Raw genomic sequence first — 23,882 nt, 5'->3', positions numbered from 1 at the left:
GAACAATGGGAGCTCACCCCGTTGCGGAGATTCGAACCGCCGACCATCTGATCAGCAAGTCCTAGGCTCTGTGGTTTAACCCACAGCGCCACCCGCGTCCCTAGGCATTTTGACCTATAAAGCCTTAAATGGCTCAGGACTGCAATGCCTCAAGGACTGCCTATCTCCATATGAACCAACCTGGTTACTGAGATCATCTTCTGAGGCCCTTCTTCATGGACCTCTTCCACAAGAGATCTGGAGGGTGCAACATGAGAACGGGCCTTTTCTGCAGTGGCTCCCTGTTTGTGAAATCTTCTTCGCAGTGAGGTTTGTCTGGCATTATACTCCTTTAGGCACCAGGCAAAAACATTTCTCTTCAACCAGGCCTTTGGCTGATTAACACCCAATACCCTTTTGAATGTGTTGTGGGAGGAGTTACCGTATTTTTTATTTGTTTTTGTTATTATTTTTATTACGTATTTTGTGTTTTTCATATTGTATTTTGATGTTGTGAACCGTCCTAAGATCTACTGATGATGGGTGATATAATAACGATGACAACAACAACTAGTAGTAGTAGTGGTGGTGGTGGTGGCTACATACTACCTCCAGGATCAGAGACAGCACTACTCTGAACAGGGGAAGGTCTGTTGTGCTCATTTCCGGTTTGTGAAATTTTCACTAGCATCTAGTAAAAGGATTGGCTTTAATCTGATTCAGCAGGGCTCTTCTTATGCCATTACTCAAACGTATGCATCCTCTAAACTGCCAGAGATAAAACATACTACAGACCAGTTTGCACCCCGTGCAGAAAGAACTTCGTTATAAAAAGGTACATGCACAACAAATAAAGTTACTCAGCTTAAACAAGACACATTATAAACGCAAGTCAAGTTATTTTCCACTAGTGTTTTGTTGTTACCAGCATATAAATTCCAGAATGATGATAATGCTATTTCTGTTAGGTAGCTACAGCTCATCTTACTTCTGGCTAAGACTTGCATTCAGCCAGTTAAAAATACAGAGTACTAAAGAAAGAATTGCATGTCCTCTCTTTAGAGGACAAATGTGTCAGTCACATGACCTTACATTTGAAAGACTTGACTGCTCGACTGGCAGAGTATGCTGCCAGAGATTTTAAAATTATCTAGCTTTGCATTTACATTTTTGTTTCTGAAAGTAGAAATATTCAGGTAATTTACAGGGACTATGATAACTTCTTGAAAAAAACTACATGCACTAATGTGACCATTTTAGTCATATTTTTCCTTGAAGGGGAAATAATGTTTTATCACATAGTTAAAAATGAACTTTGCTTGTTTTGTCGTCTAGCATACCTTAATTTTTGAGTTAATTTTTTCACTTGTTGCAACTTCTGAAACTGGCTCCAGGCAATAGGGAAGTTATCTTTGAAGCTAGCTTTAAGTCTAGTATTATTTACTAACATCAGGAAAGGAAATTACAACTCTCAGGATTAATAATTTCTTAGCGCACTGCTCAGTAAACTGCATTGTGGGCACTCAAGCAAGTGCTGGTTGGGAGCAGAGGCTGGATGGTCCATGTAAGGCTTTCACTGTGCAATTAACAAGGTAAGTGAGTCCCTGGCAGGGGATGGTTCGTTCCTCAGACCCCCAGGGATGCCCTGACCCGCAATGGGAATCACTGTACTAAGAGGTCAAAAACAGAGAGTAGAATGGGGAAAACAATGCTGATTTAACACAATGTAAACTTTGAGAAAATGGCTGAAGCTCAGTGGTCAAGCATATGATTTGCATACAAAAGGCCTCAGAGGTTCAATCCCTAGCAACTCCAGGTAGGCTGGGAAAGCATCATGGGGCAGGCAGTTTTATTTTTCCATCCCTTTCATAATGATTTTAAAATGGAATTAGCTTTTCTTCACAGCTGCTAGTGTATGTGTGTATGCTATGGAGTTTATATCCACAGACACCAGTGTCCCATTAATTCACTTATTTTCACCATGTTTCTGCTATGAGCACAATACCTATCTATGCTTTTCTTTAAAACCAAGCACCCCAGCCAACCCATCTTGATCTGGATACCTCTAGCATTAGCATTTAAACATTGGTATACAGTGTATCTCTGCAAATGTATTTGGCACATACGTTTTAATCTAAAGCAACCTGGATTCTCTGAATGGCTATTATGCCCACCTGCATTTGCATTGTCTAGTTCTGCCCTCTTCCATTTGAACATTCAATCGTTTTCACCCTCAACCCTTCAGAATGATATATCTTGAACGTTCATCAGCCTTCTCCCAGTTATCAATTTAAAAGCTACTCTTCCAACTTTTTGTTTTCAAACAGCAACATTTTTGTTCCAGTCTGGTTTAAGTAGAGCCCACCCAGTTCTACAGGGCTGGTTTATACCCATATGCTCCCCCCGGCAGTACCAAACAAATCCTCCACCACCCCTCATACAAACATCACTGTCTCATTCACTTGCTGAAGTCCCCACTGAGCTGTGCCTGTCCAGCTGGCCCTATGAGTGGTATAGGTAGCTTTTCAGATAAAGCTACTTTGAAGATTCTAGCTTTCAATCTCCTAACTAGCAACCTAAGTTTTGCATCAATGGGGCCTGCATGCACCCTTTCCGTTGAAAACTCTTAGGCAGGGGTAGGCAACCTAAGGTCCATGGGCCACAAGTGGCCCACAGCGGTCATTTAACCGGCCCACGAGCCATCCCTGAACCGAGCCGCCCACTTGGCGAGTCTCCGGGCACTGTGCTAAACTGATGCAGCGCGGTGCCTTGCTTCCGTGGTGCCGGAAATCAAGTTTGCGCAGAAGCCGGAAATCATGGGCGCATGTGCTCACACACAGGCACAATCCAACCCATGGAGGGATCTACACTGGAGTGAACTGGCCCAGGTGAGCTAAACCTTGCCGATCCCTGCTCTAGGGTGTATGTAAGTGTAAAATAAACCATTTATATTTAAACTCTACAGTCTATGGTGTGCCTGAATTTACAACGGAAACATGACCCTGGAACCCCCTGGAATCTTGCCATCGCTCAGCAGAGACTGGGGTGATGTGCAACCGTTGTAACATAACTTTTACTTTGTTGCTTGGCATTTCTTAGGTAAGGAGAGTAGTTTGCCCTGGGCTCCTTGTCCTGCTGCTGAGCTTGTACATCTGCCAGACTAGCGTGCTACAATAATGCTTTATCACTAGGGCTGAAATGCTTTGTCAGTGGGTGCTTCTAATCCAGCTCACAGGGCAGTCTCCATCACTAGATTACCCTAAATATATAGCTTTGGCTACCTTCCCTCACCTCTTCCTGCAGCCAAGCAGATCAAGAGGTCATTGTTTGAAGAATATAAGGATGTGTGGCTCAAATTGCTGGGCTGCACCAAATTCCAGGGAACAGAAATTTGAAATATGGAGTGTAGGTCCATTTAGCCCTCTAGGGATGTGATTTTTTATTTTTATTTTTAGGCTAGGAGGCAATGGATGGAATTGAGATAAGGGTGTGCCCTTGAAGCCCTTCAGAAAATGTAAGTCAGACCACTGGTCCACCTACAATAATCAGCAGCAGCTCTTCAGGGTTTCAGACAGAGAATCTCTTCCAGCCCTCCCTGGAGATGCAGGGGGGGAAACATAGGACCTTTTGCATACAAGGCAGATGCTCTGCCACTGAGCTACAACCCTTCCAACACTATCAAAAAATGATGATGATGATGATGATAGTAATTTATTACTTGTACCTCACCCATCTGACTGGGTTGCCCCAGCCATTCTGCGCTGCTTCCAACAGAATATTTAAAAAAGACAATGAAACGTCAGATAACTTCCATCAGATAACAAAACTTTCCAATATGGGGTTGCCTTCAGATGTCTGAGGAAAATTGTATAATTGTTTTATCTCTTTAACATCTGATAGGAGGGCATTCCACAGGTTGGACGCTCTCTGCCTGGTTCCTTGTAACTTCACTTCTCACAATGAGGGAACTGCCAGAAGAGAACCTTGGAGCCTGACATCACAAATATAAGCTGAGGGCCAAACATCTTTTATTTGCACAAAACAGGTTTTGGGGATCAAAATCAGCACATGAATGAGGAACAGCTGAATCCTTCCCAAATACTTGCCAATCCCAGGCACTTTTCTCCTAGCCTAGTTGAAATTGTGTCAGCCAAGTTGGGACAAATGTACCTCAAGAGAGACAGCACAGCTAGCTTATGTGAGGTACAGTTCTGCCCCTTTCACACACCCCTCCTAAAATAGTTTTCTCTCTCTCTCCCTTCCTAAAATAGTTCTCTCTCTCTCTCTCTCTCTCTCTCTCTCTCCCTCTCTCTCTTACACACACACATACACACACACACACACACACACACACACACACGGTATAGATAGGAGTGGTAGCTCTGTCACATCCAATTTGATATCAACAAAAATAAAAGACAAAGGCTTCAATTAAAACCATGCTCTTAAAGCCCAGAACAGAACACAAGTTACTGTTACATCTACAGCTGATTCATCAAGAACAACTGAAGGTTAAACAAGCATGAGCAATGTTCATTACTTAAGTTATTTACAGAAAGAGAATCTACCTGCTCACAGTGTCAAAGTTGACTAGCAAGTCAATAGGTCAAAGCCCAACTTCTTTAGTGAGAATGAGCATGGTCTCTGCAAATGTTTACACGTGACCCAAAAGAACCAGTTCAAAGTGCCCAGATATCTTATTTGCTTTCAAATGAAGTCTTCAGTGTCCCTTTATCCCCTCCATAGTCAGATTTGACAAGTATTGTAATAAATATTACATGCAGGGAGGAAAGTTAAAATCAAGTTAATGTTTACTGAAACAAAATAAAAACCATTTTTAATAGTATTACTTGAAAAGAGATCTAATCCAGCAAGGGAAATTCAATTTACATCTACAGCAATCAGATTTTGTTTTTTACTCTAGGGATTTGTTACAAACTGTCTCTCTTGAAATGTGCTTACTGTGCAGTATTTAGCAGAAACAGTTTAGCTTTAATAAGCTGATAGTCTGCACGGGAGCATGGATCAACTCGTTCTCATTAAGCATAAGCAGTTTCTAACAGCCTTCATGTTGCTGCTCAGCCTATGCCAGAGAAAGCAGAGATTGCTGCTGCTCTAAAAACCATAATTTATGAGTTTATTCAAACCCTTCAAATTGCTCTAAGTAAACGCCTCTTACGTTTGAAAATTCCCATGGCAACTTAGTTTGGCAGGCAAAGGGACCCAAATTCAATCCTTTTATCCTCCAGCTAAACCATTACAATGGTAATTTTGCTCTGACACTCTGAAGAGACAGCTAATTACTGTACTTCAGCCCTGAGACAGATTTTCTATTCAGATTAAAATGGCCCTGCATGGTTGGAAAGAGTAGCAACACCTTTCTGCACATTGGGGTGGGGGTGGGGAGATGCACTCTCACAGCATAGCTTCCTACTAGAAAGGTTATATTATTACTAAGTCAATATATACCTTCAACTAAAAGATTAAAACCATGTTTTCTAAATAAAATACTCCGAGTACAATGTGCTTTGGACCAGTCTAGTTGGAAAGATCAGCTTTCCCCATATATGCCCAACTGGAAGTTTTACAACGTCATGTAATGTTCATTCTCCACTTGCAAGGAATCAACCTACTGTCTGGAACTCCCTATCTGCTATTAATAGGAAGATCCCTTCACCATATGTAGCAAGGTCTTTGTTTACACTAGCCTACACAGTATTTTAGTAACTGCTGCTTTTACTTATATTTTGATAAAATGTAGCTTAAGGTCAAATGTTAAAAACAAGTTACTTGTATCTCTAAATGAGCATTTTATATTCTATGCAAATCTTAGATGTTAAGGATGATTAAGTGGTCTATACATCCTGTTGAATAAATAAATAAGTTCAGCAACCAAGAATTGAGTTGTGTCACAAGACAATAAAAGTAAATTGGCTGCAGAAAAGATTATGGATTCATAAGAGAAAGTCACATTTGTCATCACTATCGTTATAATGTTAAGTTTTATTAATATTTGAAAACTGGATAAGGGATCGGCAGTGAAAATTACAACAGTTAATAAAACCTGTCTATTGCACTTCTTAAGAGGACATTGTCTAATTCTACTTACAGAAGAAAATAGCTCATATTTTGGGTGGAGAGAGAAACTGTAGAATGTAGAATGCTGGCCAATATTTGCAACTCTTCTAAAATAATTTAATCATTTGTTGTATTAGGTATTTTATAATCTGTATCTGTAACAGATTATATGTTTACTTGAAGCGGCTTTATTTTGTTTTATTAAAATCAATAAAAATATTTTTAAAACACAAAATTCTATATCAATTATCATTTGAAAAAGAAAACAAAAATGTGGAGGCTGGAAATGCAATCTATAGTAATAGCATAAAAAAATAGATCCACATATAAACAATGAGTATCCTTCTAATTTTAGTAGTGTGATTAGGAATAGGCATTTTATTCTTGAAAGTCAAGTTTGTCACATTCAAATCAATTAAGAAATTTGCATGTATTCTTTTCATTGATTAAAGGTTTACGTGTACAGATCTGTTGTTTTGTAATTATATAAAGCTAATTATTTCATTCTGAAATTTCTCTTCAAGAACCCAACTGAAGTTCAGAAGCCACTGAGGTTCAAACTGTGTATAAGAGAGGTGGGTGAATCATCTCCAAAGCAGCAGGGGAGGGAAAGATCCAGGTACAATTGCTGCCACCCATACTTTTACTACTACAGCAAATAGCCACTGCAGAAGAAGGGGGAGGGGACTTCCACCTTTAGTCCCAAACTGGATGAATTCTACTTGCTGCTACTTTCCAAAAAATCAGTGGCAAAGATGCATTCATATACTATCCTCATGCCTGGCTTGGTACAGAAGGAAAAGTGCATTTGAATTTCAAGTTCAAGTAGGCACAGCGATTTATATGGATGAACATTTTCATTAATTTATGGGACATGTGGCCAGGCAGTATTTTCCAAGCATTAATCCACACACTGTGTGGTAACCAACTAAATTTTACTCAGAGTAGAGCCATTAAAATGAATGGACCTAACTTAACAATGTTCTTTAACTTTAATGGGTCTACTTTGAGGAAACTTGGTTGAACACCACACATAATTCTTACACTCCATATTGCAACAACACATTTGCAATTGACTAAATTACCCATGCTACTCTAACTATACTTTTCAAAACTCTTATATTTAAAACATTTAAGATAGTACAAATAAAAAGTCTCCCAAGCAGACTGTCAGCCATAAGTTAATTATTCAGGTTCTCAGTTTAGGCTTTATGACAGGATTCTACCACCAACACACCAGCACAAATTTATTGTCATAGCAGGTCAATGCTTACGCAGTGAAACATTTGAAATATTTCCATGCATGTTTGAAATATTTCCATGACTTCTTGTTATATGCCAACAGAGTTCTCTAATCGATTTAAACATACACCGAAGTTTATTCAGCAGCTCAGCAGAACTTGATGTTTCTTGCTTTACTATGTCATACTGCAAAAATATAAACACAGCACACCTAGCATCATTTGATTAACTACAGCTTATTGCTAACTGCATCAATTAAGAGTTACCACATACATACTCCATATTAAAAACTGCTTTTTCAAGTCAGTTACCCCGAATGCTTACAAATTAACACAAGTATTTGTTAGAAGCAGCCATGTGCTAGAAAATCTTACTGGTAGACTCTGTATTTCAGAATCAAAACATGAAAGGTAAATCTTAGGTTATGCTGTCATGCAGTTTAGAACATTAGTTACAAAGCAACATTGTGATCTTCTTTAACAGCAATGCCTCAGAGGAAATGAATGAAAAATTGAAGAATTTAGTCAAGTCAAGCATGTACCACTCTAAGTCAGACATGAGTACGGGGACAGGAGGTGTAACACTACAAGTGGCAGGGGCAGCAGGGAGTTGCGGTATTCCTGGACATGAGAAGGACAGGATGAACACTTGGTCATAACTCTATAGCTCACTATAACAAAGGCAATACCCAAGCCAACACTTTAAAAGGATATGCTACACATGTACTGGACAATAGCTCTACTTAAATCTTGCTGACATGTGGCACATGTGCTCAACTACCATTACTTTAGAGAAAATAATAATTGAAGAAACAGATTTTAAAAGATGTAAATAAGCCAGCAAACAAACATTTCCTTGTTTTCACAACACCTAAGGAGTTATTCAGGATAATTGTACAGTACATTGTAAGAAGGGGATCAGGGACAGAGAACACTTCAATCTGTTTTAAATTAGTTTTGTCTTAATCTTCAATTATGGTTGCTATAAGAGATACAGAGAATAGAAAGACAAGCGATGTAAAAAACACGATAGTTAATTTAATTATGAAAAGATCTTGGTGTATTTTCCATTTAAGTTTTTTAAAACAGGCCTCTTCTATACATCATTTTATGGATCAAAGGAATTTATGGTATCTACAACAGATTATGGGATACTAAAGTTAGGGCAAGCTTTCGAATTAGGATTAAAGACGCATGCCTCAGTTTTAAGATGATTAAACTAGGCTGGTAGCAAATTAAGTTCTACAAATGGTTAGGGATAAGATTATGATGATCGTCCCCAGTCTTCTATACATCCGCTTTTGCTATGATTAAGATTGGTAATCTTATCTTATTGCTGTTTGGGGAAGACAAGATTTGGTAGCTTATATATACATCATGACAATTCTATGCTTTAAAGGTATTAACCCTCGGACATAAATTTGAATGCTGAACTCCAATGTGATCTCTGTCGAACATTGCAGAGCTGCCCACTCGATCTGTTGAACTGCTATTTCTCTAAGGGCCACATAATATTCATTCTGCACATGCAAGGAATGAATCTTTCAGTGTGGCAGCACCTGTACTCCCTGCCTATTCATATTACGCTGGAACATCCATTGTATTGTTTTTGGCACCTGATAAAAAAATTGTTTACCCAGATGTGTGAATCTGACTTGGCTTTCAACATCTAATTTTATGAGTATTTGTAAGGTAATCCGCTTAGAGGATTAAGTGGTATACAAATCCTGCTAAATAAAATAAATAAATCTTAGCCCTACCATCCCTCATTTTACTAGGTTTATTCTACCTATCTGATATATTCAATGAGCTCAATTCTCCAAGATCTTTACTGTACATCGCATGTACACACACTTATCTGACTGCTTATTTCTGAAAAAAATCAAAGCAATTAACTGAGTATTCAAAGAACATGCAGCTATATATCTTTAGGCAAACTATTTCCTCTATAACCAGGCCTTTGAACTATCTGTGGCCTTTTAGAAGTGGGTGGAGTGTTTTTCATGTATTTCTCCCCTTAATTTTAATGTATATTTGGGGGCATGGGGTATTTGGCTTTTGGTTTAATAATAAAACAAAACAAATTTAATAATAATATCAACAACAACAACAACAACAATAATAATAATAATAATAATAATAATAATAATAATAATAATAATGTTTTGCATATTCAACAAGGACTGTATTTCTCAAACAGCCATTCCTGCACTCTTCTGAAAACCATTTTTGAAAAAGCCAGTTGTGTTTCAACAACAGATCCCAGTGTTCCAAGAAAAAAAAGTCCAGAACACTCTCAAATCACTGTCATGTGTGAACCAAATGGTAAGCAGAAAGATTTAGGACAAGTGGTAAGAAGGAAAAACATTAAGCATTCCTTTCCTCTCATTCTAACCTCCAAACTACCCCTACCTTAAGCAGCGTTTCCTAGAAGGGGCAGAGTATCAGGGATTCAGTTTGATATATTTTCATGTCACATGTAATTAGGTCCAGCTGCTTCACCCAACACAGGACTGCTTTATTATTTGAACAGGTCACTACATCAAATTACACTTTACTTTTGAAATGCTGCCTACCTCCCACATGTGAAATTTGTAAGCATACAAATGCAGGTGCCAGTACTCTGTCCCATCAGACTGTGGAAAGATTTTCATCCATCGTATGCCGACTAAAAGCGCCTTAGCCTTCTTCTTACTCCAGACTAGCGAGTTCAGATCCCTTTACAGTGGTACCTCTGGTTACATACTTAATTCGTTCTGGAGGTCCGTTCTTAAACTGAAACTGTTCTTAACCTGAAGCACCACTTTAGCTAATGGGGCCTTCCGCTGCCGTGCGATTTCTGTTATCATCCTGAAGCAAAGTTCTTAACCCGAGGTAATATTTCTGGGTTAGCGGAGTCTGTAACCTGAAGCGTATGTAACCTGAAGCGTATGTAACCCGAGGTACCACTGTATCCACATTTCCCCAAGCTCACAGGACTCAGTGTTTTGATAAGGAAAACTCATCTTTGAATAATAGTTATCCATGACTATGAAAGTCTGGAATACCCATTAGATGTTCTCTAGTTTAGCTTATTCAAAATTTTGCTTATATTTTGCAATATTGTTCTTTCCTGATTCTAAATGAAGTTTCTTAATTTAACCGAGTGATGTTGACTGAGTAATTTGACAATCTAACCCAGCCCCCACATATCAGAATGCACAATGCATGCTTAGATAAAGGGTGGGTGTGGAGAAGATGGGCTTAGTATGTGTTTTATAGGTAACGAAATATCAGCCAAGTGCTCCTTCCCCCTGATTGTAACTTAAGATTCCCAATAGCATCTCCTGCATACAAGTTTATAATGAAATTTAGGAGGTGGAAGCTAACATTGACAGATTGATCTACAGTATCCACCAGTGGTCATACGGATCTGTAACAAACTGTCACAATCTCCATTAAATGGATAAATCTGTAAGTTATTTTCCACTGCCCTTTGCTTCAACTAGTACTTTTTACCACCCTTCATCCATTGCTCTATGTTTTAATGTGCAAATATCTGCCACAAATATAGCTGAAGCTCAAAATATTTTACATAATACTCCAGAGTTCATTGGTTAAAATAACCCAATGCTATGCAGTCAGTGCCAACAGATTGCTGCCACCCACTTATTGTGGAAGTGGTTTCCTAACAACTATTTTGGGAGCAAACCCTCAATAATGTTCTATGCTGCAATGGTATCACGCTACAGTTTAGCCCAGAGCTAACTAATTTTTGTTCATTTCCACATCAGCCATTGTGTGGTTTGTTAGCCATCCCATTCTCTTTTTAAATCTCAAAATTTGTTGGTGCAAACTATGTGTCTGACATAACAACATTCTATTCCAAACTAAATACTTTATAATAGTCCTAAAATGCATGGGTTTTTAAAATAGAAGTATGATTAATGTATTTCTCATTGTGAAAGAGGGCCTTATCCTAGAGAAAAGTGTCCTTACTATTTATATCAGTAAATGCCTGAACATGAAATGGCACGCAAATGTTCAGCATAACAGACAGATCAATCAAGCCAGACAGCCTGGCATTGTTTGAAGATGACATTATCATAATTAGAACCTTTTATATTCACAAATATATTCCATTTAGGATTCCATCTACTAGTCCTTGGCATTTTAAAATTTTATTAACTTAACCACTATTATCTTCAAATATTAGCTTCTCCGATTTACAATGTGTAAGTACTCAGAATAAATCCACAAAAATATCAATTTTTTACCATTTTAGTGGAATACCGTATTTTTCGCCCTATAGGACGCACTTTTTCCCCTCCAAAAATGAAGGGGAAATGTGTGTGCGTCCTATGGGGCGAATGCAGGCTTTCGCTGAAGCCTGGAGAGCGAGAGGGGTCAGTGCGCACCGACCCCTCTCGCTCTCCAGGCTTCAGGAGAGCCGCAGCGCCAGCCCCACAAGGTCGGGGGACAGCGGGGAGGCGGAACGCCACCATCCCGCTGTCTCCTGATGTGGTTTGGAGGCTGATGGCGGGGAGACGCGTGCTTCTCCCCGTCGCCAGCCCCGCAAGCTCCGGGGACAGCGGGGAGGCGCAGCGCGTCTTCCCGCTGTCCCCGGACCTGGTCTGCAGGCGGGCGGCGGGGAGAAGAGCGATTCTCCCCGCTGCCGGCCCCACAAGCACCTGGGGGGGGGAATAATTTTTTTTCTTTATTTCCCCTCCCAAAAAACTTGGTGCATCCTATGGGCCGGTGCGTCCTATGGTGCGAAAAATACGGTATATAGTATCATGAGTCAGTTTTACCAAGTTGCAACTACACAAGTTAAGATGACTTAGAAAATAAAGCAACTACAACTGTACACAGCCAACCCTTTATAAAGTTATGAAGAGGCAGAATGACCACTAATTTTCTCTCTATAAATCAGAAAAATCACAACCCAACTTACTTTTTCTGGGAGGGGCTTATCAACCTTTGGAAGACCTGGAACATGACACAAAAACTGGAGTTAGAAAGGGGAAGTCCCTTACCTGTTAGGAGAATTCTTCCTAAGTGACCCTGTCTAGCCAAGTAATAGGTTGGAGCACTGGAACCTTTTAACTACCAATGCACAGGAAGTACCATCCAACACATGGAGATAAAGTCTTTAAAGCAGAGCTACTGCTCAGTCCCTCTGCTTCTCTATCTTTTAGTAAATAAAAAAATATTTCCCAAAAGAGGGAAGTGGTAGGGATACCTGACTAGACAATGGCACTTGGGAAGAACTCCGTTTACAGGGAAGCAACCTCCATTTCTCATTCAGATGGCATAGGGTCCGGATCACAGGCAAAAGAAAGATGAAAACAGTATGACCAGGTGTGTCAACCAAATCACTACTAGTAGATAGGCAGCAGGGCAAGTCTTTTAGATTGTGCAGTTTGAAAGACGGAGGCCTACAGGTCTGCAATGGCTCTAGAGAACAGAGTCATCAAGAACTCAGGAGAAAATATGTCTCCCTGCATATGCTACTCAGGATCCAAGTTATGACCCCTGTATAATTATCAGATAGGAAGCTAGTTATTCTGTGGCTTTATTTTAATAAAGAACAATTTTGCAAGGTAATTTGATGATCAGGACTAACTAATGAGCTACACAGGTAAGCAAATATCAAACCTGAATTTCCCATATAGATATTCAAAGCTTTGGTCATTATGCCATTATTTAGTTCTATGGAAGGAGGTAAAATGCCAGAACAACTGGACACAGAATACTTTTGTGGTAGTGTCTGCAAAAGTCAGGAGTTATGGCAGCTTCACCATCACTGAAAACAGAAAGCATGTGAAGCAGATGCACAAAACTCCTATGTATTATACTTTACATTTGCAAATATGATCCTACACTACCTCCAAGTTCTTTATGCCACCTCTGCTCAAGTGCAGCAACATCAGAAAACAGATGAGCAGCATCATTTAAAATGCAAACACCACTGCCAACTTTAAGACTGCGTGGAATCAGAGCCGGATCAACCTCATCTAGTCTGATTCCTGGCATTGTAGAAAATTCACTATTACAAATGAATATGTTCTTAACATAGTTCAGAAAGTTGCTGTAGCAGATTTATGACTTTGTAATTTGCAATTAGGTTCGGTCACTACTAGAGATGTCCTGTTAAAATAAGACCACTGTACTAGTAAATCTTATTTTCAGCCTCATTCAGCAATCTGGTCAAAATGTCTAGCAAATTACAAAAGTAAATTTAGTTCGAAAAGAAGAAAGAAAATCAGAGAAGCTTTTTACTTCTGCTTTAAATTAACATATTAGAACTGTCACAGAACACACTGGCGTGAAAGAGAACTACGGCTTGCTTGTTATAAGAAGGAACCATGTTCTTATGCTCCTTAAATATTAAAGCAGTTTCCTTTAATTATACCACTTCTTACAGATACTCAGCCTGGTTGGCAAAAAACACTATTTTATTGCAGGCCCTCACTACTCACATAGTTCAAGTGAACTTCTGCAAATTAAGCTGATGCAACTTACAGAGCACGTTACCAGGTTCTGTGAATCTCATTTGACCAGAAGCCAAATAAGAGATTGTAGAACCACCTGATAGTAAAAAAAAATTCCTAAATGTAAGATGGATCTATTATAACAGCCAATTCAAATATTAAAAGGAATGCAGAAGTAAAACATAATTTACAGTTCTGCAATCTCTGTTCCCATCATTAACTGAGAAGCAAGTTCTTTGATTTCACCTGCATTTATGAGCCACAACTACATCTGACATTATACTATAAAGTTTTGACTGCATGAACTGGCAAAAGTAAAACCAAGCAGAGGTGAACCAAACCTGCTTCTGCTATAGGCAGAAAGGCAAGTACATTCCTGACAGAAGAAGTGGCCTTATCTCCATCTTTTAGAATGCATTTGGGAACTCTGATTTGCTGGCCTTGATACTTAACTTTAAGAGAAGCAATCAGGATCTTCTAAATCTAAATTCAACGTGTTAAGTATCCCTAGACCCCTACCATTTTATGAGCTAAAGATTTAAATATTCTCCTTGCAACAGTGGATATTTCAACTATTCCCTAGGATGACTGGACTGAATTATTGTTAATTAAACTCAACTGTTGGTGGATACAGATTTAGCTATGTTATAGTAACCAAAACTATGGCTAGAGCCATAGTTCTGTTTATTCCAACCATGCCACTTTAAATTATTTTCTGTTCTGAAACAACTCTTAGAAGTGTGGTGGGATTAGCAGCACATTACCTACACCTAAACCATTTGGGAGGCATTCACCAGCAAAGCGGAACCCATGGTATTCCAGGTGAACCCATTCCTGGGGGCCCCATCTACCACAAAAAGGAAAGAATAAAATTTGACAATATAATCACATGATGTCATGAGATCTTCCTTAGGAAAAAATGTAAAGCCTACAAAATTAACAAATTGCTGTCCATGTAAAAACTGTCCAAGAAACCAGATGTTTGATCTGCCTAAACTGCATTAATGAATAGTTTATTATTCCTCTAATAGTAAACTACACGACTGGAGACAAAGCAGAGCTGTTGAGAAATAAGAAGAAAGTATCAGCATATTTGAGCAAAACCTAAGGTATGCAAAAAACAACAACAACCACACGACGACGTTAAAAACCCAAGAGGGAGTAACCCCTCCACCAGCAGTCCAGCTAGAACTGATGATGCTCAGTGACCTCCAAAAGCCATGCAATATTGTGTGTCTGTTCTATTCATTAATGATCTAGAGTTATATGTCAGCAGTGAGGTGGTTATGTTTGCTGATTACACTAAATTGTTTAAGGTGGTTAAAACAAAAAGAGACTGCAATAAGCGTCAAAATTATTTCTTCTGCAAGGTAGCTGAATGGGCAGATGCTACGTGTGCACTGATGCATATTAAGGCAAAACCCAATTAAATCCTCATTTCACATATACACAAATGAGGTGTGAATTGTGAACAACCAAAAAATCAATCATGGTGGATAGCTTAATAAAAGTGTTCACCCAGTGTGCAACAGTTGTGAAAATTGCAAACTCTAGTCAAAACAAAATAAAAAAATTCCTTCCAGTAGCACCTTAAAGACCAACTAAGTTAGTTCTAGGTATGAGCTTTCGTGTGCATGCACACTTCTTCAGATACTTGTTATCTGAAGAAGTGTGCATGCACACGAAAGCTCATACCTAGAACTAACTTAGTTGGTCTTTAAGGTGCTACTGGAAGGAATTTTTTTATTTTGTTTTGACTATGGCAGACCAACACGGCTACCTATCTATAACTGCAAACTCTAGGAAAGGGATGGGAAATAAAACTGTCAATAACATAATGCTTTTATGGAACCACATGTGGAATATGCTGTGTGGCTCTGGTTGCCTCACCTGAAAAAAACATTATTGTAAAGCTGGAAAAGGGCTAGATAAATTGCCCTATAAGTAATATTTGTGGGGTTTATAGTTCAGAAAAAGCAGTAAGGGGGAGAATATTGAAAAGGTGGATAAAATATTGGTGTGAAGATGGTATTAAATCTTAGGACAATGAAGCTTAACACTGGAAAATTCAGAACAGACAAAAAGAAGTCTTCACACAACACATAGTAGCACTATGGAGTTCTCCCCTTGACAAGATACAGTGATAGCCAACAACTTGAAACCTTTAAAAGAGAATTGCATGGACAAAATGCTATCAATGGCTACTAGTCTTGTTGACTGTACTCATGCCTCTGAGCATATGATTTGTGAGTCTCTGAAACCATTTGCAAATGCAGTTTCAGACCTTGGTTAAACTAGAACCCCGGTTAACCTTAATCTTCTTTAGTATCAGTGCTGTAAAGGCTTGAGGGAAGAGGGATTAAGGAGGAAGAACGAGCAACTATTTCTGAGGTTGACTCCATACTTCTAAAGTAAGTGGCAGTTAACATAGAACCAATGTAAATTTACAATGAAACAGAGAACCACTCTTAGCATAAAAAGCAAGGGGAGGTTTAGTGGCAGACTCACAAAACAAAACACTTCCATTACTTTAACATCACATTTGGGTAGTCAACCTAGCAATTTATAAAGAGGAATAATCAAGACCAGTATTTATGCACATTGTCCCTTCACACTTATGACATTATTAATAACAAATATGGTCCTCTCCATGTTCCATATATACAGCAATAGTCATTAACATTTAGTTACAAGGTACTCAAACCACCTCTCCCTTTTCATGACTGTACAAATATTCATTCATAACCTCCTAAAGAATATAACTTGCAAAGAAAATCCAATACTGAAATGGAGACAGAGAAAAACCAGCATGTGCTAAAACAATGAACAGTGTAAAAAAGAATGATTCAAGTTATCAAGCAGAACTAAGCAATGATTTACACAAACAAAAACTTGATTTGTAGTGAAATTAGGAGCTGACTATCTGCAACTTGCATGCATCACAAATATTCTCTCCTTTAGGCACACCATATTCTTTATATCCTGATTTGAACCTATCATTATCTCTGGAGGAGCACATTCATAATTTGAGTAACTTTTCAAAATAAATTTAACATAGCTGACTCCCAAATGAAAGCTGTACCAGTTAAAATTGCTACAATCTTAAAGTCATAGACTTCCAAATGCATCAAGATCTGTTCAACTATTTGACTATGCATGCAACACTGAAACACATACACTTTCATTGTCTGACATCAACTGGGTTAAGCTTTAAAGGGTTTTAATCAGCAGATCAGCTAATCATCGTTTTGAGGAAAATCAAAAATATATTTTATTGTTCATTAAATTATACATTCTTATGCTTCATGTGCTGTAAAAAGGGCATCTAAGTTGATTTTGTAATATGCAAAAGGTTTTTTAATTTAATCAATTTAATCAGTTCAAAGGAAGACAGCTTCAAGTACAGTACAGTGCAATCAGTTGACAGTCCTAGTATATGTATACATGTTTAATATTAAGGTATCAGTTTCAAATGAAGTTCTATGAAACTATCAACCAGCTACTAAATTGTAGTTGTAAATGATGAAGAAAGCAGTTATGTATTTCTGCTCCTTTCTCTCCAATTAAGGTCTAACTAAAAATAACTTCAGTGAAATTTCCTAATGTCTCAATCATTTGTTAAAAATATGAAAAATGTACTCTGAACCATTCTGTCTAGTATAGTAATACCTTAAATTATACTGACCAAACATGTTTTTCTGTGGTACTAATGTATAAATTGTACTTGATACTACTTCTTTCCTCTATATGACAAATACTTCAGCTTCATTTTAATAATAATAATAATAATAATAATAATAATAATAATAATAATAAATTTTATTTATATCCCGCCCTCCCCAACAGAAGCCGGGCTCAGGGCGGCTAACAACAATAAAATTTAATTTTAAAAACCTATCATTGAAAATTGTACTGCATTGTGCTTATCTTCCTTGTAAAAATATCTCAAATTTCACATAACCTGATAATGTTATATATGCACCTACACATACACGCATCAAATGGAATTTCTCCAACTCCAAAACTGAATACCCATGAAGTTAATTATGATCTTTTGTTCCATGGAAAATTAGCACTGCCCCTTATAATCAGTGAATTCTGCTCATTCTTTCATGGAAACACTGAACAAGTTAAAGCAAAAACAGTTTGAACACCTGCAACCTTAAAGTGATCTCATTCATACATTTCTGTTTCTATTTCCTAGTTTTCTATGTCTTGTTGGCAATATGTAGAATTAGTAAAGACCTATTTAGTAATACCTCAGCAAATCAATTTTATAAAAACTTGATTCTTCACATGTGGAAGCCAAATAAATATTATGGCCACCATCAAGAAACTAGTGAGGTTTATTTGTAGTTAGATAGGAGTTGTACATTTCCTAAACACTTTGTTAGGCCCCACCCACGTTTTAAATTACACATCTTGCATAGAACCCAGATAGTTACTTTAGGTGTACCCAAGTGTTTTCTTATGGCTTTCTGAACTTTTGACATTTCTTCTCTTAACAACAACCCTCTGTAACGTGCTAAACGTGCTTTTGAAAGAATCACTTTCTAAGTTTCACAAGTTTAAAAAGTAGTTTGATTTGTTTTTATGTCAACAGCCTCACACAGTTCTCTAGATTGTGGTCAAAGAGCTCTAAAATGACCCATAGTTTTCAATTATGAGAATGCATTATAAATTATCCTTTTCCATTAGGAGAAATCTGACTTTTAAACAACTTATAGATTTATTCCTATTAATATCCTTTATGACATTGTAGTACATAAAAAAATACTCCACTCTGAAACTACGCTCACAAGAATGTAACCTAATCTGAATATTCTCATTCCCAATTTAAAGAACATATCATAAAACATGAATATTTCAATATATTTACTTACTGCAGGTACCAGTAATTTTTTTACTTCTTCTACAGCCCTCTTCAGTTTGATTTCTGCTCTGTTTTGAGCATCTTCCACAGTGATTAGTACATGCAGGTCTTCATTCAGATGTTCCCAGTTCGGCTTTCCTCTGTTTTGTTCTTCCTGGGGGGAAAAACACCGCCATCATATTTATTTTGAGTTGGCTTTGCTGCAAAAAGGTTTCTTAAGATACCTGATCCATTTATAAGTTATAAAAATGCAATTGCATCCAGAGAAGTAACTGATTTCTTGGTAGATGAGAGACAGCGAAAGAAAAATCAATATTGTGTGATCTCCACATAGTTAATTTCTGGTGGAAAGCATGAGGTTGTTGTTGTGTTTGGGGTGGAGAGGCAATGACTATATTCTCTCTTACTTTGTGTTATGTTATGCCAGTGGTGGATTTAGGGGGGCGCAACTGGTTCACTCACAGCTGGGCACAGAGCCTCAGGGCTGCCACAACTATGATTTACAAAAAAGCACAAGAGGTGAGGGGCACCAAATTTTGTTGTTGCACAGGGCGCTGTTGCAATGGGAGACCCTGATATCCAACACTGGCTGTGCCCCCCCCCAGGCCAAACATTCTCTGACTGATGTCCACAGCACTCCCTTCAAAATTCAAAATGTGTCTCTATGATCTTAAAAGGTTAGTGCCCCCTTTTATAGGCAATACATGGCTGTATCCTGGGTCATTGGTTGAAACTTCAGAAGTTTCCCCATCAAATCTGAACAGAAAATGCAAGAAAGAGAATCTGAAGAGAAAATGCACTCAATAGTGCTTTCTTCTGAATAGACATACTTAGGAATGGGCTGTACGTTACATACAAATGTACCATACAAGTCTCAATTATGCTATCTGTGAAACATTTACTGAATGTTTGGAAGAAGGCTTTTATAACCTTTTACTTTGTAAAAAATTCAACCAATCAGGTTATGGTCAGATGACAAGACAAATGACAAAAGGGTTCAATTCAGATTTAACACAGCTATAGCTAAGCTCAGAAAATAGACAAGAGAGAGCATTTATGCACCAAGGTAGAGGAAGGGAGTGTAAGCCACAGATGTTCCCAAGAGCAGGGCATTTACTGTAACAGTAATTGAAATTTATCACTATTATTCTGAACAGTAGTTGACACAACACAGAATAAGTAGCATTACATCTGCACAAGTCAAACTGTCATTCAATTGGAAACCTGGTTTGGAGGGGGAACTTTTAAAGGTGATTGTTGGTGTGACAGCAGTTCCAAGTTTACTAAGAGTAAATACTTCATGGATACAAAATAATTGTCCCAGAGTGTGACATGACCTTCAATAATATTCTATCTAACACTTGGGTTGAGGCAGGGGCATATGTGGGAATGTAAGGGACCACTCAGAACAAATAACCACTGCATGTTATATTGAACAGAAATATAATAATAATTTGACATTTCACAGTAAAGTACAATCTAAACTTACAGCACAAAAACTCCTATGCAAACAGCCCACATATTCTAAGACATAATTACAAATCAGAAGTGAAAGTCATGGAAAGATCAGACTATTGCTGATGATTTAAAGGATTTATACTACAACTTTGGAAGCAAGTAGCTAATTTGTCTACTGAAAAGTCCTATTAAGAACTATATATAGTTCCATTCTACCCCTGCCTTTGTCCGGATGCTTCAGAAATTATCCTGATTTATTTATTTTTACAAAATTTAGTAAAAATATGCAAGTGGCTGTCATGAACAGCATTTATAATTTAAGCCACATTACTAGTATGTTTAAAGTGCCAGATCTGGTATGCACTGCCTATGTGGGACAGTATACGTATGTGTATGCAGACTTGATGAATGAACCTTCCAAAATGGTGCCAGACCCTTCCATGGTCTTATCAAGGGGTGTAGATGTATGGCATAGTGTGAATACATTTGCATTCACTGCCGTACAAGTACAGTCATTATTATTCATCCTGCACCTTACAATCCTGAAATTGCCACGGGTAAGCCATGTTTCTTAAATGGCCAACCTAAGAATTGAGAAGCAAGGGGTTCTAACTCTAGCCATTGCTGTCTTGAAATGATGGAACTAAAATCACTTACACAGTGGCTCTAGGTAAAGGTAAAGGTAAAGGTAAAGGTAAAGGACCCCAGGATGGTTAAGTCCAGTAAAAGGCGACTATGGGGTGCAACGCTCATCTCGCTTTACACAATGGCTCTATCCATATCAAGGCATATTTGACCAGCTGACAGGCTTTGGAACCCCAATTCTATTTTACTTGAAAATTGAAGATATGCAATAAAAAGTTTTGTATCAATACATGGAGAAGTTAACATTTAACTGTCACATTAGAAGTAAGATACATTAAGTATCCCAAAGAGTTTTGATGCAAGTATTGTATGCCACCATCTGATAAGAAGGCCACAAATTATGCACTAAGTGCAGCATTTCCTAATGCAGAAGTAATTCTATAACATGACATTTAAGAACACAGTGATTGTTCTACCCTCTGCTAATGTATTGCTGAAGATGTGTATATTTCACAAAGCAGGTTAGCTGGGATGTTCGCTGCTGACAGGAAGAGTCATCTGCAGAGAGTAACTGTACAACATAAAAGATGAAGCAAGAGAAAACTGGTGTTCCATATACTTATACAATTTAGATGATGGCGTAGCACATGTAGAACATGCAATGAAGTGTTTTGTGTGGAGTGGCTTTTCTGTCAGCCATGCAGTCTTTCAAGTTTCTTCATTATATGACCCTTCCCCATTACTTTCTGTCCTCATCTCTCTCACACACACATACACACACACACACACACACACACACACACACACACACACACCGGCACTAAGCATTCTGTGGATGTTGAGTATCAGCTTGCATTTGGCTATTCAGGGAAGGTTTTGCTCCCTTATTTTTATTCAACTTGGGATTTCCCTACTCCCAGTTTTGATGACATAGGCATTATAACCAGAGTGGCGCAGTAATCAGAGTGCTAGCCTAGGACCTAGGAGTCAATGGTTCAAATCTATATTTAGTCACAAAGCTCAATGGACCTTGGATAACTCACAACCTAACAGTATTGTTTGGGGGTTTAAAAATGGGAAACGGAACCATATACAGTGGTACCTTGGTTCTCAAACTTAATCCATTCCTTGAGTCTGTTCGACTCCCGAAACCATTCGGAAACCAAGGCACAGCTTCCAATTGGCTGCGGGAGCTTCCTGTACTCAATCAGAAGCCGCGTAAACCGCATTGGACGTTTGGCTTCCAAAAAACATTCGCAAACCGGAACACTCACTTCCAGGTTTGCGGAGTTCGGGAGCCAAGCTGTTTGAGTACCAAGGTACCACTCTATGCCACTTTTGTTTCCTTGGAGGGAGTGGGATAACTAATAGTAAAAATTCAGCACCTGGGTTCATTATTAATCTAACCTGCTATGCTCTTCCCTACCTCATACATCTGTCTTTATAGCCTCAGTAGTATGTCAATTTAACAGGCTCATAAATATTAACCTCAAATCAAGTTAAATCATGAAACTCAAGTTAAAACAGCAACATTTTAATCATGCAGCAATATTGAAAATCTCTTACTGCATATTAATCAAGTGCTCAATTTGGCTATAACATACTAAACACTAGCACCAGCAATTAAAAGGCTGAAGCACATGGCCCAAAATAACTAGAGAAATTTCAAGTACATATTATAGAAAAACACCTGTATAATGAGATTATAGTACATTTTCAAGGTTTTTTTTCTTTGCAGCTATAGTGGTAATGAAACCATCTAGAAATGGTCTGGTTTCAAACCAGTCACTACTTAATAGGTGATCAACTAAAATAATAATAATACATATACAAAGGCTCCTGCTATTTGTTTTAAAGTGGACTTCAGGGGGCTAATATCTGTGCCTTGAAGCAGCTTTACTGGTTTCCAATCTGTTTCACAGCCCAATCACTATTATGCCAGGTATTACAATCCCTTTGTGCACCCCAGCATGTTCTGCAGCAAAACCGGTGGGGGCAGGGGGGAAAGTGTGACCTTTTCTGCTGTGGTGCTCTGCCCTTGGAACTTTCTCCCAAGAGAAGCTTTTCAGTTTCAGGTAAAGATTCTATTCACTAAGGCTTTTCAGGGTGTTTAGTTTTGACTGATGGGTTTGTCCATGATTTTGTTGCTCTTTTGTTTTCATCTTATTCTGCTATGCCCTTTAATCTTTATTACTATTGTATCATTCAACATTTTCTAAACTGCTTTGGGAGTTTGTATGCTTGAAAAGTTTAAAGTAGGGGTAACGTCAATGTGTTCAGGAGGAATTCCCAAAAGCGAAAGAGTTTTGGTCTCCTTATTCTGATAGTTCTAAAGCCACTGAGTTTTGTTACTACCCAAAAACCAAAACTCCCAATTTTCACAAAAATTGAGGGTGCTATCCAATGTTATCCACAATCAAAGTAGACCTATTAAAAACAATGGACTTAAGCAACCTAAATGCATTTATTTCAATAGGTCTAGTTAGATATCACCCTGAGTACTGATCCCATTTACTGTCTTTTCTAGTAGTTCTCAGATCATTAGTGCTCAACTTTGAATCAGATTCAGCTTCTAGATTTAACTCATTTTGCACCATAATTCCTGCAATAGATTACCGGTACCAAAGTATTTTAGATACATAATTATCAAGGTTCGTATGAACTTGAGTCACCTTCCTTACCAATTATCGCTACTATGAAATTTCACAGACCATAGTATCTCTAAGTACAAAACTGACCAAAACCTCATTACAAGTTGAGGTTAGAACAGCTATGCACACATAGTGAGGATTTGGTGCATGGGGGGTGTATTCACGGTGTCATACTAGGTTAAAAATCATGTTGAAACCCATGGTAATTCTAACATATGTGGAATCACAAAGCTATGTAAGTACCTTGATTATCAGAATGGACAACCAAAGTTGTAACAGAAGGACAGTGTCGAAAGCCTATACCCCATCAAGAAGTGAACCAAGACAGCTTAGTGCTTAGCAACTCAACTGATTGCCATAGGCAACCAGGGATTCTGTGCATATGAGTGCACAGAACTCCACTAACATGAAGTGAGATGGAAGAAAGCTCCATCCCTTCATCAGCCCTACAGCTGGCTTGCAAGAGATACAATCACTCCAGTGCCAAAGGGAAGGAATATGACACAAAGAGCTGATGTGGCGTGTTAACAGACTGGAAAAATCA

The 23,882-nt window shown here is 38.3% G+C and overlaps 1 protein-coding gene across 11 annotated transcripts in view; it reads right to left on the bottom strand.

The window, feature by feature from the left end:
- Nucleotides 1-23,882, bottom strand: part of QKI (QKI, KH domain containing RNA binding) — a 108,333-nt gene that overhangs the window by 24,423 nt on the left and 60,028 nt on the right. For all 11 annotated transcript variants that reach the window (XR_014154796.1, XR_014154797.1, XR_014154798.1 and 8 more), the window contains exon 4: nt 18,655-18,798. Coding sequence is in view for 8 of the 11 variants with exons in the window: in XM_081855201.1 (XP_081711327.1) it covers nt 18,655-18,798 (144 nt within the window). In the remaining 3 variants the exon portion in view is untranslated. The remainder of the gene's footprint in view (nt 1-18,654; nt 18,799-23,882) is intronic.

The sequence above is a fragment of the Podarcis erhardii genome, assembly GCF_964252035.2.
Source record: "Podarcis erhardii genome assembly, chromosome: 3".
Lineage (NCBI taxonomy): Eukaryota > Metazoa > Chordata > Lepidosauria > Squamata > Lacertidae > Podarcis > Podarcis erhardii.
This window is presented reverse-complemented; position numbering and strand designations above follow the sequence as displayed.